This window comes from Alternaria conjuncta (assembly GCF_024043145.1).
Source record: "Alternaria conjuncta strain BMP 0040 chromosome Unknown scaffold_17, whole genome shotgun sequence".
Classification (NCBI taxonomy): domain Eukaryota; kingdom Fungi; phylum Ascomycota; class Dothideomycetes; order Pleosporales; family Pleosporaceae; genus Alternaria; species Alternaria conjuncta.
This window is the reverse complement of record NW_026250106.1, coordinates 322634-340376: the sequence shown is the minus strand read 5'-3', so window position 1 is coordinate 340376 and position 17743 is coordinate 322634. Positions and strand designations below refer to the sequence as shown.

The 17743-nt window shown below is 51.8% G+C and overlaps 6 protein-coding genes across 6 annotated transcripts; 2 read left to right on the top strand and 4 right to left on the bottom strand.

Moving 5' to 3' along the window:
* Positions 1-1356: 1356 nt before the first annotated feature.
* J4E85_009497 (uncharacterized protein) lies at positions 1357-2748 on the bottom strand (the record flags this gene model as incomplete). Its single annotated transcript, XM_051473720.1, has 1 exon — positions 1357-2748. The coding sequence occupies one exon, from the start codon at positions 2746-2748 to the stop codon at positions 1357-1359; it is 1392 nt and encodes a 463-aa protein (XP_051322505.1).
* Positions 2749-2948: 200 nt separating this feature from the next.
* Positions 2949-4517, top strand: J4E85_009496 (uncharacterized protein; the record flags this gene model as incomplete). The annotated part of the gene is made up of 1 exon (XM_051473719.1): positions 2949-4517. One exon carries the CDS (start codon positions 2949-2951, stop codon positions 4515-4517), a length of 1569 nt encoding a protein of 522 aa, XP_051322504.1.
* A 76-nt stretch (positions 4518-4593) lies between these two features.
* On the bottom strand, positions 4594-6327 carry J4E85_009495 (uncharacterized protein; the record flags this gene model as incomplete). Its single annotated transcript, XM_051473718.1, has 3 exons — positions 4594-5657; positions 5716-5818; positions 5872-6327. The coding sequence occupies 3 exons, from the start codon at positions 6325-6327 to the stop codon at positions 4594-4596; spliced, it is 1623 nt and encodes a 540-aa protein (XP_051322503.1).
* Positions 6328-7545: 1218 nt separating this feature from the next.
* On the bottom strand, positions 7546-9223 carry J4E85_009494 (uncharacterized protein; the record flags this gene model as incomplete). The annotated part of the gene is made up of 4 exons (XM_051473717.1): positions 7546-8271; positions 8318-8977; positions 9032-9159; positions 9208-9223. 4 exons carry the CDS (start codon positions 9221-9223, stop codon positions 7546-7548), a joined length of 1530 nt encoding a protein of 509 aa, XP_051322502.1.
* Positions 9224-12446: 3223 nt separating this feature from the next.
* On the top strand, positions 12447-13351 carry J4E85_009493 (uncharacterized protein; the record flags this gene model as incomplete). The annotated part of the gene is made up of 2 exons (XM_051473716.1): positions 12447-13072; positions 13123-13351. The coding sequence occupies 2 exons, from the start codon at positions 12447-12449 to the stop codon at positions 13349-13351; spliced, it is 855 nt and encodes a 284-aa protein (XP_051322501.1).
* A 2672-nt stretch (positions 13352-16023) lies between these two features.
* On the bottom strand, positions 16024-17709 carry J4E85_009492 (uncharacterized protein; the record flags this gene model as incomplete). Its single annotated transcript, XM_051473715.1, has 3 exons — positions 16024-16455; positions 16516-17329; positions 17378-17709. 3 exons carry the CDS (start codon positions 17707-17709, stop codon positions 16024-16026), a joined length of 1578 nt encoding a protein of 525 aa, XP_051322500.1.
* Positions 17710-17743: the final 34 nt, after the last annotated feature.

Sequence of the window (17743 nt, the reverse complement as noted above, 5' to 3'; positions counted from 1 at the left end):
GATGAAGTTCTTCATCTGCAAGTGGTCAATACTTAGATCTCAGTACTCGGAAGATCCCATCGCGACCACGAACCTCTCCAGACAGCTCATCTCTATGCCATTGCACGATGTGGTATCCGGATTCAGCCTCTATTGCTTTCTTCGCTTCTACCCAAGCTGGTGTTTCCTTCAATGATAATCCGCCATGTGTAATATCACCTGTGGGAATCAGCATACTTTGTCACATTATCAGACGGATTAATTCGCCGAGGGAAGCATACAGGCGGCACAAGCTGGATTATCCTCTGAAGAATGGCAAATCTTTCGATAACCGTACCTCAATTTGCCCATGATAGATGCGTCGGCATTGAATAGGATGTAAAGTGTACGAGACATTCCTGAGACTCGCTATAACTGAGAACAAAGTGATGATGGTGTTTGCGGATCGGGCTCAACTCGGTGGCTGGGATGAAGGGTCGATGACGTGCATACCGCACGGACCATGAGTGTCTGTCAGCCGAGAAGCGCCCAAGAAGCCACTGCACCCATTTCATCGCCTCCCATCAATACGCTATTTGCATGGCACTACTATCGCCCTGAAAAGCAACATTTCGCAATACCGAACCTCGAGAATGTCAACAGATCCAATCAGATTCAATAAGGCCGTTTCAGCAGCGCATGCCACAGCATCTTCTATCGCTGCATTGTTGTTACTGCGATACTCGTCATGGCCGATACTCCCGTCACAAAGATCAGCCCCTCAAGACGCTCACGGGAAGAGCCAACACCTAGACGATTCGCACAATCCTACGATCAATGGTCACAACAAGATGGCTAACGCGCTGACTGCATGGGAGACCGCTTACCTCCTGTACGACACTTATGCGATGATTCATGCACGCCGCAAGAAGGACCAGTCAGCAGTTCGCGCTGCCTTACGCGTTGTGGCCCGAGACTCACCCATCACTCTCGTTCATCACGTGCTGCTCTCATCCGCGTTACTCGTGTTGCAAGCGTACATTGCAGCCGGCAAAGAAAAGGGGATGTGGGTGATCACCGCGTTCTTATTGATGAATGGCAGTACACCACTAATGCATGCGCGATGGTGGAACCGACAGCGCACAAGAGCATCAAACAATGCTTTAGATATGGCCTTCTTGGCAACATTCGCTGCTTCAAGATTCGGTGTCGTTTACTGGATATTGTCGAAATACGGCCAGCATCATGGTGTTGGTCCGTATCAAGCGTATGCGATGCTCAGGAAACGATGTCAGATGGGAACTGCTATGCTGGTTGGGCTGAACGCTATCTGGTGGACCATGCTGGCTTTCAACATAGCGAAGAGGAACATCAAGCGACGAATACATTGAAATCTTGCTATGGAAAGCTACGCGACACACGTATCATAATTGAGTCTGACGGTCTCTGAGTCGGCAACTGCTTCATGTCTCGAGCCCAATCCTCAGGCATCACCGAATCGTTCGGCTCCCATCCCAGCCAACCGCGTACTCCACGCGGTTTAATCTTCCCATCAATCTGGATTTCCAGGCGCAAAAACGTCTCTGCTACAGCCAGCACGATCTCGCGGATCGCATGGCGACCTAAACAAGTCTTGGGACCCGCTCCGTAGGCTACACCGGGCGCCAGGCCCTTGTCAAGATATCGATCTGGGTCGAACACATCCCAAGTCGACCCGTAAGTCGATCGATCGCGGCCACCGCCCACGAAATACAACCAACAGTCCCAGCCCTTTGGTATTCTGATGTCAGCCTGCTCTCCCGGCGACGAGATGATATTGTCTCTTGTTGATCGTCTCATGACGCCTACAATCGGCGGGCTAAGTCGTTCAGTCTCTAATAGTATGGCGCGTAAGCGTAGCGAAAGCCTCCCTGGTTCAGTTTCACCGACCAAAGTATCAGCCAGCGATCGAACGTCCTTCGTCCGATACAAGAATAGGTTTGACAAGAAGGCTGTCAGAAGAGATGCTAGCGCTTTGACCGCGAGGCTGCTGGTAAAGAGGACTGAGTGCTTTGCCACATCCTCTGTTTCGCCTTGGCCCGCAACAGCAAATGGACATGCTTTCACATCTTCCTTCATGTGACGCAGAATTCTGTCTTGCAGCTTCTTGTTCGCCTCCTTACCCTTCTTGCGAGGCGAGTGCCAGAAACCTGTGTTGACTGTCACTGGGAACAGCGAGAATTGGCCTCGAAGCAGGTCTTCCTGCAGGCTCTCCAGCGTATCGAAGAGACTGTTGTCGCGGTCGAGACCCAGGAATGTTCCGAGCAGTATCTTCCATGAAAGCCTTTTCAGAGACTCATACATGTCTATATCTGATGTTGACGGCTCAGAAAAATGTTGATCGACCCGCTCAGATACCGCAGGAGCTAGCACTTTCTTGAGAGATTCCAATCTCGCTTCCCATGTTTGACGCATAGATGCATGTTCGTCACCATCCGTCAGTAACAAGTTCGGTGATGGAAAGAACGGTGCCATCAGCTCAGCATATGCGCCACTGGCTTCGTAACCTGACGCATCTTGGGCCAGGACTTGATGGATTTGCGCATGCGAGGAGACGATTGCGACATTGCGATTCAACACCTTTGCCCGAACGATAGCTCTATTCTCTACAGCCTCCGGGTGTTGTTTCTGAAAAGCGATGATGCGAGACGTAATGAATGACTCTGGTGAGTTGTGGAACGAGAAGCTTTCGGCAAACCCGCGCAGTGTCGAAGAGCTGCCCAGGGGAAGTTGCGGTTCTGGTTTAGGCATTGTGGAGGGTGGATTTGCCTGCGAACTACAGATCGCAGCAACGTCTAACCTCATATCGCAACGGGTATCTCGGCTGCGGGGTGTGGTGGCCGCTACGTCATCGATTTTGCGCCACCGCTTGGTATGCAACGAGTCTAGACACAGCTGATGCCGGCATCTACGAGATTCCACGTTTCAATACAACCAATATTGCATTGAGAATGAATATGAAACGTCCCTACGATGATGGAACGAAACGGCCTTACCAAGACGAGGTGGTACCGACCACGCACGCAACTACTTCCAAGCAATCGCTTCTCCACAACGCCTACGCCTACCTCTGCATTGCACTTTTGTTCGTCAACTACTTCCTCGCGCAATACGACAAATTCATTCTATCATACTTCCAGACTTCTGTGTTAGCAGATCTCTCGTTGAGCTCGACCCAATATGGCCTTCTCTCGGGCTACGCAACAGGCATTGTCTACGCCATACTCGCTCTCCCCATCGCTTTCCTGTCGGACTATACATCTGCTCGCGTATGGGTTCTGTGCGTTACAGCGGCATGGTGGAGCTTATGCGTCATCTTCCAGTCTCTAGCAAACAACTTTGGACAGTTATTTTGTGCAAGACTTGGAATGGGTATTGGACAGGCAAGTGTTGAGGCACTATCCATCAGTCTCATCAGCGACTTGGTGGGATGGAGGAACGTGTTCATTGGAGAGAGCGTACTCTATGTTGGAGTATACATTGGCGAAGCCATCAGTGGTCAGATCGCTACTGCGTTCACGGAAACCGGTACAAGCTGGCGCATCGCTCTAAGAGCCATCGGCATCACGGGATGTGTTGTAGCGGTGCTACTGAGACTCGTCCTGCGGGAACCAAAGAGAAGAGAAAGTCTGGTTCAAATGCACGCACGCCATCACAGCAACAGCATAGACGAGGATTTCGCCGATATACCACCGCACATCCAAGCTACATCGAGGTTGAAAGCAGCAAGGGCTGATCTGCATGCTACTTTCACCTACATCCTTCGCATGAACTCCTTCTGGCTCCTCGTCCTCTCCGCCGGCTTCCGTCAACTGAGCGGCAACGTCTTCGGATACTACATGCCCAGCTATCTCGGCGATACATATCCCTCGCATACCGAAATCTTCTCTCGATACGGCATCATCGTCGGCGTCGTCGGATCAGTCGCGGTACTCAGTGGCGGCATCTTGACCTCGGTGTCATGGCCACGTACGAAACTAACGCCTGTTTATCTGACTGGTATCGGAGGCATGATAAGCTCCCTCTTCGTTCTCCTCATGGTCTTCTCTCGCGACATCGCCAATGGCTCAGAAGACCGAGGTATCAAGATTCTCTACGGCGTCATGAGTCTTGCTTATCTGACTGCGGAACTCTGGCTGGGCTGTCTTTTTGCGCTCATTGCGCTGCTTCTTCCACCGCGCTATAAAACTTTCGGTCTCGCTATCTGGGGTAGTGTGCAAGTTCTCATTTATTCTTCAGGGCCTCAGATTATTGGCCTGTCGTTGATGGATGAGGAGACCACGAGCGAAGGCTACAGGAGGGTAACACAGTTGTGTTTGGCGATCATTATCCCTATTGGTTATTGGCTAGCTGGTGTCGGGTTCCTTTTCTCAATACCTTTGGTCAAGAAAGATTTGAGAGAAGATTTTGTCATTGGAAGTTTGAGTGGTAGAAGGAAGGTTGGATTCAGCCTCTTTGCAGGGGTGCTGGCAACTGTTGTAATCACCTTGTTCGTTGTAAGCTTAGTCTACCAAGCGTAAGCGCTGACAGCGTATCAAGCATGAATCAGTCCTCATCATATTCTACATAGTAATCTTCTGGAAACAACACCATCATCTACTTGAAAGACAAGCCCAGAAGATCTTCAACGCCTGCATATAGCGGGCAAGCATAGTCTGCCTCCAGCAGCGGCCGAACAGTCACGCCACTGCTTCCGTCTTTACCCAACACACCCAACTCTTTGCCAAGCGCACTACCCACCTTGGGCCATCCAACACCACCAGCGGGGTTCTTCGCAAAGTTTGCCCAAGTCTTCTGCATGAAGGCACTGAGTTCAATCTGCTGCTGCGTCGCAGTACCGAACTGACTCGAAAGCGGATATGTGCCAAACACCTCAGGAATCTCGGCAGTGTGGTACGCGCCTGGGTTGGGAAAGATCCCAACCGAAGGGAAAACGGGTGTGAACTGGTATCGATAGGTTGTGCGACCAGAAATGGCGAGGTAGTTCGCTAGCCTGGCGGTGGTGCATGTGAAGACTAAATCTGTGCCGAGCCTATCGGATAGCTCGTAAAAGTCTGTGATACCCTGTGCAGCATACGCTGCGATTATAGAGTCACGAACGGCCTGCGAAGTGATGTTGTACTGGTCGAAGAAGTTGTTCAAGGCCGTTTTGCCGTCCGTTACACCGGCTACTGCCAAAAAGGCACGTGCTTCGTTTAGGTTCGTTCCTAGCATTATTGGTACGTTGGCGAACTTTCCGGTAGAGATGCTGAGCCTAACGTCGGGGACTGATGTACCGTCGTTGTTGACAGGTGGGAATGCGAGTGAGTTCGGCTCAATGTATGCTTTGATGTCCACGGCAGGTACCTTGCGAAGACACGCAATGTCCGTGCAGCCGAAATGCAGCAACACTTGCTTGTAGTTGACGAGGCCGTTTCCGGGAAGTACCGCGTTCTGAGACTCAAGGATGGCCGATGAGAACGGAAGTGGGCTGGGTGGGTTGGCCAACAGTTGCTTCACTGACTCCCCGCCTGCGGATTCGCCGAAGATCATGACGCGGGAAGGATCGCCTCCGAATTGCGCAATGTTATCCTGTACCCACTGCAATGCAAATCTCTGGTCCAAGAAGCCAGCATTTTGGGAGCCGAAGGGTATTTCGGGCGAGTTCGAGAAGCCGAAAACTAAGATTGGGCATATTAGACGGGAACAATCTCGACCCGGCATGACGGAAACACTCACTGTTCGTGCGGTAGTTGATAGTGACTACGACGACATCTTCGTTGATGGCTAGAGAGCTTCCGTCGTAGTATTTCAGTCCGCCAGTTCCGAAAGCCAAGTTACCCTGCACGTGTCAGCATGCTGTCGAGTCTGAGTAGATCGGCAGTAGATGCATACTCCAAAGAGCCAAAACATAACAGCCTTCTTGCTTGAAGATGTCACATCCGGTGGTGTATAGACATTGAGATACAGGCAGTCTTCACTCTCCGCTGGCGGTGGAAAGGTAGGGTCATTGAAGTACTCTATGGTTCTATCGCGGACACCGCCAGTGCCGGAAAACTGCTGGATACATGATGGTTTGACGTTTTGGGCCTGAAGAGGACTAGACCAGGGTACTGCTGCTTCAGGCGGCGCGAATCGAAGCGGAGGGGACTTGGCAAAAGGAACTCCCAGGTAGGCGTTCGCTGAGGCTGCCAATGAAGGCTGGTTTGAGGGCTTAGTCGTGGTTCCTATGATGACACCAGAGGCAAGGGTGACCGTTGGCCCGTTTTCAACAGGCGCTGACAGGACTGTTGACGCAAAAGAGCATAGCAAAAGCGCTTTGCCCACGGACAAAGCGATGTGCGATGCCATCGTGGAGGTAGGGGACGATTGAGGGTATAGAGTTGGAAGTCACGCAAGACTCTCGGATCATTTACTTCCATGTTGGGGAACACTTGTTATAAGTCAAGTTGACAGCACGCTAGGGCGATTTGATTTAGATGCTAGTCTGTCAGCACGATGTTGATAGTGTAAGTTTTGTCGGTGTTGTATGCAGATCATCGGCGGTCTTCGTTTAGCCTGAGCGGTAGTCGAGGCTACCCCAGGGTTTAAGCATCTTCGGGGGCATGATGCATCCTATGATCGTGGTAGGAAGAGCGGTCCACGACTCAAGCGAAAGCGAGAACAGCAACCTATGCCCCAGCATCCGGAGTCGTGGCTCCAGGTGATCGACAAATAGCGCGCGGGGCCAGATGCGAGAGTCCATTTCCCCTGCAACAGATCTGGATGCGGTCTACAAATCGCTTCCGGTGAGTTCCTCTTATAGTCCGACCACCAATCAGCTCGTTGACGATGCCTCGGCACTGCGCAAGCTCCCCTTTCGCCGTAGATCATCCGCTCTTTCAGCCAATCATCGCACATGGGTACCTCGGCAATCTTTGCAGGCATCGACCGTCATCGAGGTACTGACGCGACCGTGGCCGTCAGACACCAAATGCAATTACTTCTCCGCATCTCGTCCGTCTCACAGGATTCTCGGTGGTCGTGCTGTCGCGTGGAAAGTCGCTATTGAATGCGGGCAGGCTAGGCTTGCCGCCAGAGCTCGTCGTGTTCTACCGGGGCGATGGGACCGCTTGCAGCTCTGGTGTCCATATCGAGCAGTGATCCAACGTGCGATATACGTCGTCAGAGAAAGTTTGCGGTCTGTTCTATTTCGTAAAGTTGGGTTGTCAGAGCGATAATGCAGGAGGCCAGCTTCCCAGGGAGGGGATTGCGATCAGTGCCAAGCTGTCATTACCTAAGCAACGATATCCTACCCGGGTATCTGGAGGGCTGGGCATGTTGAATCAGTACTAGGTATTGCAGCGCATCAATGCAGATGAACAATGGGAGTCAGTATCAGGAAACCAGTGTCTCACATGTCACAAGCGCTGAGAAGAGTGCAAGAGTATGAAGACGGAGTTGTTGATTGAATGCCGCAGGAACCTTGAAGAGGTCCAAGCGCGTCCGCCCGCCTTCTTTGGCGACAAGGGGAATGACGCCGAGTTCTCGGCCATCATCGATCGCACACCCTCGTCGCCTTCATTCGTCTTATCTCTTTACTGTTTCAATCGTCTCAATACCAACATCCTTCTCATTTTCCATACCCTTATTCCTTGCAATGACTTCTTCCTCGGTCAAGATCGGCCTGCCGCGAAGCTGCGCCCAAACAGCCTGGTGCATCGGCCTTAGGAAGAGGGCGTCCATCTCCTCAAGACTGATACCTTTCGTCTCGGGTACGAAGAAGAAACTCCAGATACCCATTGCGACTAAGATGGTGGCGAAGAAGAAGTAAGCCCCATAACCCAGATCTGAGATCATGTATGGCGTACTGCGGGCAATGATGAAGGAACCCAGCCAAGTATCCGCTGTAGTGAGCGAGACGCACAGCATACGGATGTCGAGTGGGAAGATTTCGGAAGCGTAAGTCCACGTGATTCCCTGCCACGTAGCGCAGATGATGAAGGCGTTGACGTAAACGCAGACCATCGCAAGGTAGCCCCAGCCGTTGCGTGTGACATCTCCTCTCAAAGCAGCACCAGCTGGATCAGCCTTCATGACATAGCCGCCGATGTACCACATGGGTATGCAACCGAGCGCAGCTCCCCAGATAAGGCCCTTACGACGACCAACCTTCTCGACAACGATGAAGGTAAAGGTGAACATGCCGAGTGTCTTTGCGATACCGTAAAACCCAGTGGAGAAGAGCTTCAGCGACGTTCCAGAGATACCAAGTGTTTCGAAGATGCGAGGTGCGTAGTAAGTGATGATATTGACCTGACGGATTAGCCTCTATCATGCCGTGCAGATGGGATATACTTACACCAGTGAAGGACTGCAGGAACATGAGCGCAAGACCAATGGCCATGCGGTTACGCACACCCTTCTGGAATAGCTTCATGAACTGTTGCTTCTTGGTCTGTCGATTAGCGCTACGCCGTTCGACTTGCGCGCGGATCTCGCTCATCTCGTGTTGGATATACGCATGCGACTCGTCAAGGCACCGAATCTTACACAAGATGCGTTCTGCGCCTTCAAAGTTGTCCTTCTTTGCGAGGTATCGAGGCGACTCAGGGCACCATGCGACACCGAGAAGCAAGAGCAGACCGGGGATGAGCTGGATCGCAAGAGGGACGATCCACTGCGTCTGGCCTTCGACGCTAATGGTCTGGTCACAAGCATAGTTGATCCAGAAGCCCAGCATACCTCCACCTTGAGAAGCGATTTCGAAAATACCGACCAATCTGCCACGGATGGAAGGTGGAGCTGTTTCGGAGATGTAAACAGGCACGACCATACTTGATGCGCCAATGCCTAGACCTGCTACGGCTCGACCGCCATAGATCATGTTGAGACTACCTTGAGAGGCAGTCATGAGTGTGCCGCCAAGCAGAAACACCGCGGACGCAAATATCATAGTCTTTTTTCGACCAATGCGTTCCGCGAAGGGGAAAGCGATAAGCGCTCCAAAGAAGCATCCCGCCTACTCATTGTCAGTCCGCGACGACTTAGCAACAGCACGTTTCCGGAAACCTACCTGGAAAGTAGAAACGATGTTGCCTTGAATTGTGTCGCGATTGCTCTTTGCGATGTCGTTCATGCCAAAGTCACGAATGAAGGACTCGAGGGCCATAGTCCCGCCAATAACGGCTGTATCGTAACCCACTGTTTCGGCATTAGCTTTTACACTCAGAATGATTCAATCATACTTACTAGCTAGCGCAGACATCGAGGCGATGAGTGCGATGAGGTGGATCCGCCAGTTGCGGACCTCTGGCGGGTCCAGAGTACCGGATGCATGAGTGTTAAAGCAACCCATGTGTTGGCTTAGGATTGAGTGAGATTGATCGTAAGATTGATGGATAGAGTATGGTTTCTAGCCTGATTATGAGCATTCCGAGCGAAGGGCGTTGTGCTCTTATGCCCACTGCCTTGCTTTGCAGGCCTTCATTGCCGAGCCATCCTTCATGATGCTACCTCGCCATCACTACAGTCATACCCCGCGGGGAAAATGAACGAGGACTAGCATCGTCCCATGTTTGCCGCAACACCTGCTGTTCCAAGCTATTTCTCGGATCATCGTAGCGAATCTGGGGAAGGGTCCACTTGGCAGCCGACAAGGTCAAGCCTTACCCTTTGGTTGGCATCTGGGGTCGCGATATGTTATAGGTAGAAAGCCGCATGGGGGATGCACATAAGGCACTTGGCGGCCGACCGTTATCGACGGTATGGGTGGTGAAGCTTGACAGAACAGTGGGCGCCGGTAGCGTGTGCGGGGTAAAGAGCGGGTCGGGGGAAAATCTATGCCCGTGGTGGAACTCCATGCCGTTTTCGATCTTGCATCTGGTAACCTAGTACCTTCACCTCAACCAAACTACCATGGAACAACTCTAGCAGTAAATATGTTTGCTGTCTGGAAATGGTCCGCATGTAAGATCGAACCATGGAATCGCGATATGCAACATCCGTCTCTACGGACAACGGCCGAATGCCGCATAACAGCTGCAGATTATTAGACCACACCTGGGCATGCTCGCGCTCCGCTGGCACGTGGCAGGATGAATATTTCCGCCCCAAGACACCAAGCCCTGGCACAGCCTCTCTTGACATGCACAAGATGACGGAGCCGCCGTATACGATAAAATTGCGGGACGGTCCATCGCACCTGGGCACGGCGGCAAGTCGCTTAGCTCGCTACTGTCAGCAGCAACAATGTGTTTGGCTGGCTATATCATGTTCTACACCTTACAAGAGTATTGGCATGTTGACTTGGACTACGCTAGGGTAAGACCGCGGCCGACAACGTAACTGACGTCTCGCAAAGACGATGTTTGTCATGCTAATGAGATGCATGCGACATTGCATACGGAGTGGCGACGCTATGGTGCGGCGTTCGCGTCTAGCTTGTCATTCTCGGGGATATCGACGTCCTCTGAGCCAGTTCTAGCGCACGTCAAGACCGTGGATGGAGAAGTATTGGATTAGGCTTCGCGGAGACGACTAAGGCAGTGTGTGTGAAACTACGCGCCACCAAAGTTCAGTTGAACAGGGTTCTAGATCGTATGAACTACTCACAACTACAGCATTGAGAATCATGCCTAACTACAGGTTCCTCCATGCGAATCGTGCAAAGCGTGGAAGTCCCAGAAAACAGTTGTGACTCAGGTTGTCAACGAACCATGGTTCGACCAAATGCTGGCGCGCAAAATGCGCATACAAAGTTGGAGCCGCGATCCACTGGAATTTGCATGTCGAAAAAACGCCTACATACCCAATACCAGTAGACTGCACGAAATAGCTACCCAAGCCGTGATGACGACGAACACTTACGGATCTCCGGCCTTTCAGGAATCTATCCGGAGATACGCCGGTACAGAACGACCCGAGTCGAATCTCGTAATGAGGTTATATGGACTCGTTAGCCAGGAGCGAATGCTCATCGACGAGAAAAATCGATGTCAATCCCCGAAGCGTCCTCACCCCCATCATGGAGCATGTCGGAAGTCATTAAAACGTATTGTTCGCCAGCTCCTTAGAGTCCAGTGTAATCTCAGGTCAGAGTGCGACGCCTATAACTCATTCCACTCCCGCAACGTCTGCGCAGCCATGCAATACAAATTTCCAAGAGAATTAAGAGACATGGTGTACGAGCACGTCACCTCGGAGGAAGTTGCCGTTTGTACTGAACCCGAGGTTGCCGCCACAGCCTACCCGACTATCCCGTCTATGTCGTCACCGCTGCACTTCTTAACAGAGCGCTGGTATTCCCCCTCTCCCTGCACCTTCAAGGACAGGTTATGTAGGGCGCATTACTGGCGTATTGAAGTCGTCGGATATGAGGTACAGAAGGAACTGACCGAGTCCTGGTATCACAACGCTACCTTCCATCTCGAGTTTCCGAGAGGCACTCGTGAGTGGGATCACAACTCTACCCCTTATCTCTACGTTCCAAGAAACCTTCGTCAGTATTGCCATCCCGCAATCGTTCTCGATCACCTCCCTCGTATGCTGTGGTACGATCGCTTTGGCCTTGGCCTCAAGCCCGAGAAACTATTACGCAACATCGTTGTCGTTCTCGACCTTCCAGCTCGCGCCGACGATCATTTCGGAAGCATCTTGACCGGCTTAGATAACCTAGCTCTGCTCAAACAAGGAGCGAATATACATCTTCGTCTCAGGCTCCCACAGGCAGGCCTGCTTCGAGACGAACAAACAACAGCACATGCACTACAACATTGGCTGCAGTACATTCATCCTAGTTTGTGGCGCCTCAAGCGGGCTGGATATGGATTACTCGTTACTTTTGATCGTGTAACTACTGCGACAGTACATACCCAGGTTTTGGACAGATGGAAGGAGGAATTCGAAATTGAGGCGAAAAAAGAAGTACCAGCGACTACTTCATCAGCGTTGACCTCTTCTTGAGGATTCACTAGGGGCGTTAGCTTCAAAGCAAGAAGATTACTAGCAACCTCTGGGGCGATTGGAATAATTCTCTGGTAGAAGCATGTATTAAAGACACGTATCTGAGTGCGGTTGAATGCAGGGGCATTCGATGCAAGACTGAGGCCGTACATTGGATCGCATCTACGAGATCGCGGCAGGAACTAGAATTGAATTCTGATAGAACGCCCTACGCCTTGAAGACCACTCCGTTAAGTGATAGCTATAATAGGAAATTGTGGTGAAAGGTGATAGAATCACGAAGAGCATGGGCTGCACGTAGTTCGCACTAATGGGGAAAGGCTAGTTAGTAAGCGGGGTAGCTGCGAGAGGGGCCTAGGCCCAAGCTCCTGCTGTTCCCGCCAGCTCTCCAGGTACTCTCGCACGGCGCTTCCCTCATGCTAATAACACCTGCCACACGAGTATTACGACCACTCCGACCACTCATGACGAGCGCATATTATCTCGCAAGACCTCTGTCCTCTCAATCACGAAGCGCGTCACCCAAAATGGCCGACACTCTATCTCTCGACGAGATCCCCACCCTCAGCTTGCTCTACAAGCTAAAGAAGATCGTGCCAAGCGACGACAAGGGCCAGTCCACATACAACGCGTCGGCTACATTCAACGACAAGATCAGCGTCATCCGACAAGACATCACAACGCTAGCCATCGACGCCATCGTCAACGCCGCGAATACTTCCCTCCTAGGTGGTGGAGGCGTAGACGGGGCGATACACCGCGCAGCTGGGCCCGGCTTATTAGAAGAGTGCGAGACGCTGGACGGTTGCCAGACAGGCAGTGCCAAGATCACAGATGGCTACGAACTGCCTAGCAAGAAGGTCATCCACGCCGTTGGGCCGATATACTGGAAGGAGGGTTCGCGCTCAGCAGAACTATTATCAGGCTGCTACCGTACGAGCCTGGAGCTTGCAGTCGAGAACGGCTGCAAGAGCATCGCGTTCTCAGCGTTGAGCACTGGCGTATACGGATATCCCAGTGGTGAGGCTAGCACAGTCGCGCTCGAGACAGTGCGCAAGTTCCTTGAAGAGGACGGCAAGGCGGACAAGCTTGAGCGCGTCATATTCTGCAATTTCCTCCAGAAAGACGAGGACGCGTACTTCAAGAACATCCCGTAAGTCTCAGGCGTCATCAGTCTCACTCCTTACACTAACGACTACCTAGTGACTACTTCCCACCAGTCGACTCCGACCCCAAGGCGCAAGAGGAACAGTCCACCGAACCCTCCGACCTCGCATCGCAACTTCCAGACGCCCCAACAGCCGACCCCAAAGATACCGACGATGCTCAACAGCCATCTCCGAAGAAGCAGAAGACCACCGACACCGACGATGACTTTGTCGTGGTCGAGAAAGATGACGTCAAGGAGGACAAGGCGAAGCCTGAGCTATGAGATCATCACAAAATAATGCGATAATGACGGCGAAGGTTATGGGGTTTTCATTGGCTCATGTCTGTACACGTTGTGATTTGGGCATACTGGGCGTTCGGTCGTTGGGCATGGGAGGCTTATACCCTGGATACGAGTCATGAACGAGCAATATTGATTCTCATCAATTGAATGACATACACGCTCAGTCGTGTCTTGCTCTTTGAGATCCGCGCTTTCCCTTAATCTAGTCGCAGACTAACTTCTCCCGATGCCATTCACTGACAGATTTGTTCAGAGTACTTCAGCTGTGTGTGCTTGCACAGGGTGATGCTTAGTCATTTCACCGGAAGATGCAGATTGCAGCCGAAGCCAGTCAAGACTCTTTCCATCAACATTTCGCCTCTACTGTAACTCGCAGAAACAATCACTACATCCCTCAGTCACCACACATCCCCTCTACAAACCATGCCGCACTTCCTTCAACCACTCATAGCCGTCCCATTGATCCCCGATTACAAATTCAACATAACGTCCGTCGAAGAAGACGCCCCATGCTACATCTGCCGCGAGCCATTCTCTATCGACGACTGCTCGCCCCTCCAGATCACTGCGTGTGGCCACATCGTGGGGGACAAGTGCTTGCTTGAGTGGATAAAACGACAACCCGGTAGATGCCCATACTGGAACCATCTTCTCCCCCATCGCCCTGCCCATGAGAGCTCCATGATACGCACTCTGGTCGGTTCGCATGTTGGTTTGGTGTGGTTCCATATCTTTGAACGTTACATCCTGGATCTACCGTATCTTTCTATTCGCGAGGAGATCCAATGTATTATAAGTCATCCGGATTGGTATGTCAATGGAAGTGTTCGAGATTTCCATATCATCTTGTTGGTAATACGGAACACTGTCCTTACCTGGCACTTCGGACTTGTAATGTCGCTTTTCTGGCGCTCGACTGGCGATAAGCAGTCTAGTCGAGACCCTATATTGTTAGTGGGGAATATTCTGGTGGTGGTCATCACTTTGCTCAACATCTTGACTTTCCCGACTTTGGTAGCTATACTTGTTGACTGGTCTAAGAGGCGATCTAGAGTTAGGGCCGCAAGGACTCGACTGCGACGATGGTAAGATTGAGGCCGATAATCAAAGCCTTCGTAATCCAAGGAGTTTTCATACGGTGCGGTCGAGCCAGTGTTAGATCAACAGTTCCAAGTTGCGATCTATAAACAAGCGTCAAGAGTGCTAAGAAGATTTCCCGATCATTCACTATGCTTTGTTGTACCACACCAACGATATGATGCAGAAGTGCGTCACTTCCGACTCTCAATTACTAAGCTTCCCGAAACCAGACTCTGCGCGTCGACGTGAAGTCCTGCTCCATCTCCCCAACTGGCCAATGCGTATCCTGGGGAGGAATATTGTTGTGATAAACCGGAGAAGGACGGCGCGGTCCATAAGTTGACCCATCGGGCGGTTCAGCTAGACGCGGCGCATCGACGATGTCACAACCTTGAGTCGGTGTCGATATAAAACTGTCATTACTCCGCGCATTATCGCTGGCCATTACTGTGCGGGGCTTACTAGGGGTCAGCGCCTCCAAATCACGTTGGACAACGGCGTCGGCTTCGACATCGGTTCTTTCCTCCTGGGATGCTGAACGGGTACGCCTGTGGAAGCACTGCCTCACAGTGGTAACAATCCATATGAGAATAGATATGCCAATCAGAGCGCCAATGACGCACCCGGCAATGATGCCGTTTGTCTTAGCGTCGTTGGGGTCGGGGCGATGGGTTTCATCATATGAGTACGTCGGCGTGGATGCAGGCGCGGTAGCTTCGACGTACGGATATGATGGAGAAGGCGTCCAAAGTGGGACCGTTGGTACGGGTGCGATGGCTGGATCGGACCAGGCAGGTTGTGTCCACGCAGGTTCGGTCCATGCTGGCGCTGACGGTGTCCACTCCCACTGGCGCGCCTGAAGGTCTTTACCGTTGTTTGATGCGAATGCTGTACCTGTGATTATGAATGCGGCCATTACCGTAACTTTTGATGGCTCCGTGACGGACGGAGAAGGGTGGACCGGCGCTGCACAGACAGCCGATACGCTCATGAGAGCGAGATTGAGAAAGAATAACAACATACCGAGTGTAGATGCAAACATATAGAAGGTGTATCTACAACTACGATCGAGATGCTCACTACTGCGACGTTCGATCCAGCGAACTGTGAAGATTCTGGTCGTATGTTTGCTGTCCTGTGTGACCGTTACCCTGTGGTCCGCCGAATACAATGGTTACTTCGCGCCTTGAAGGATCCGCTCTAGGGCTGCGCTTGAATCTTTTCAGTTAGTACGGTGATGGCGTTGTCAGTATATAGGGCGCGTTGTGAGATGACATCGATGAGGTAGGCGCTGGCAGTGATACGTGGATAGTTGATGGCATGTCGTGGCGCTGGCGATTCATCATCGATGCAGTATACGCTTCGACAAGATAAGATACAGCGCTAATGTATGAGCGTCTCGTATAGTAGATATTTAGTAGTGATGTCCGAATTCGTGTCACGCTGAAGCCGTGTCGATGGGTACGCGCACCATGTACTCGCCCTTGCAGAGCTCCTCATAACAGACCTGCGACAACCATTCTGAGACTACGAGCTGTAGTGTATGTCTTCGGGGCAAGAATAACCTTCGTTCATGTCATCCGAACGTATTTGACCGGCCCAACGTACGCGTGTCTGCCACGAAGAATGTAGTACAGTACAGCAAAGAGAACGACAATTCCATATCCCAGGACCGCCCAGTTCATATCTGTTACTGTTGGTCGAGGCCCAACAGGGAAAAAACAGAAGACCCAAGCAAACAGCAGGAAAAGTACAGCGATAATGTTGATCGGTAATCCAAGTCTTCCTAGATCGAACTTGGACGGCAGAAGCGGTTCACCTCTTATGCGCTTCAGGGTAACGCACGAGATCGTGATCAGGTACGAGGTTAGCATCGAAGCGACACCAAGGGAGATAACCTGCATGAATGCGACAGTGGAGCCAAGGTTGATACACGAGAGGATTACGACAAAAACCACCGTTATGTAGGTCGAGTTGATCGGTACTTGGCGCTTCGTTGATACCTACTCGCTGTCAGTTTTCGATTGAAATAGTAGCCATGGCGAAGTAGGCTTTTGACGAACCTTGCTGAAGACATGCGCAAATGGGACGCCATTATCACGAGCGAAGGCAAATACCTGGCGTGAACTTGTTGCCATGATAGCAACGCAAGCGAAGATCGCAACGACCAACATCAAAACCGTCAACGCCGTCGCGCCGCCTACGGACTTGGTCGTGTCGACGAAAACTTGAATGAAAGGCGTGCCAAGTGGGGTCGTAAGTACAGAGACTGTATCGGTGACGCAGAAGCAGAAGGTGATTGCCATGATCCAGCCGAGCAACCCGTTCCCGAGCCACGTCCACATCATAGCGCGCGGGATCACATGGGCGGCATCGCGTACCTCCTCCGCCATGTGTGCTCCCGCTTCAACGCCAACGAAGGAGCTGGTAGCGCTCGTAAGGCCAAGAATGACCGCGAGCGGAACATTGCCCCACATCATGTTGTCCTCGAAGACCGTGAAGACTTCGCTGGAAGAGTGGCTTCTATCGCTCATGACCCAGAGTGGAATTACGACAGCGAAGAATCCAGCAACGTGCAGTATGACGACGCCTCCTTCTATCAATGGTAGATGGCGAGAGAGGTATGTGTTGAATCCCAAGCATATGGCCAAGACAGCCCAAATGAGGAGCGTTCCGTGCCACGCCTTCGGAATGTATGATGTATTGTTCAAGATGATGAGGCCCTGGATCTGTTTGCCGGAAAGATACGAAACGGTTGCTACACCGGTCTGCCAGCCCAGAACCCCGAGCCAACCTACCAGATAGCTGAGAAACTTCTGGCAGCTTGGTGGTGCGAACTCTGATACCCAGTGGTACTGTGCGCCAGCCGTTGGTGCCCTGCTAAAATTGAGTAACTATCATTGGAGGTCATTAAGCTGTACCCACATTGATGCCATTTCAGCCAGCGAAGCAACAACGAAGCCGAACCCAATCATGACGATGAAGTATCCCCAGATAAGCCCTGCTGTTCCGCCGTTGGCAAGAGCAAAGACGGATGTGGCAAGGATAGTCTCCCAAGTCGAAAGAAGAACTATGCAGAATCCTAGAATGGTGATAGAACGGAAGTTTCGCCGGGTTTCCTGCGTCTTTCCCATGCGGTGCATGTCGTGCGCGTCCGCTATGGTCGCATCCTTCTCCGCCACGTTGTGGTCTAGGCTATGATCGTTGAATATATCTTGAGGTTCTCCGATGTGTGCTTCTGCAAATTTGCTCGACATTATGACGCTGGAGGATCTTTGCGGGAATGAGACG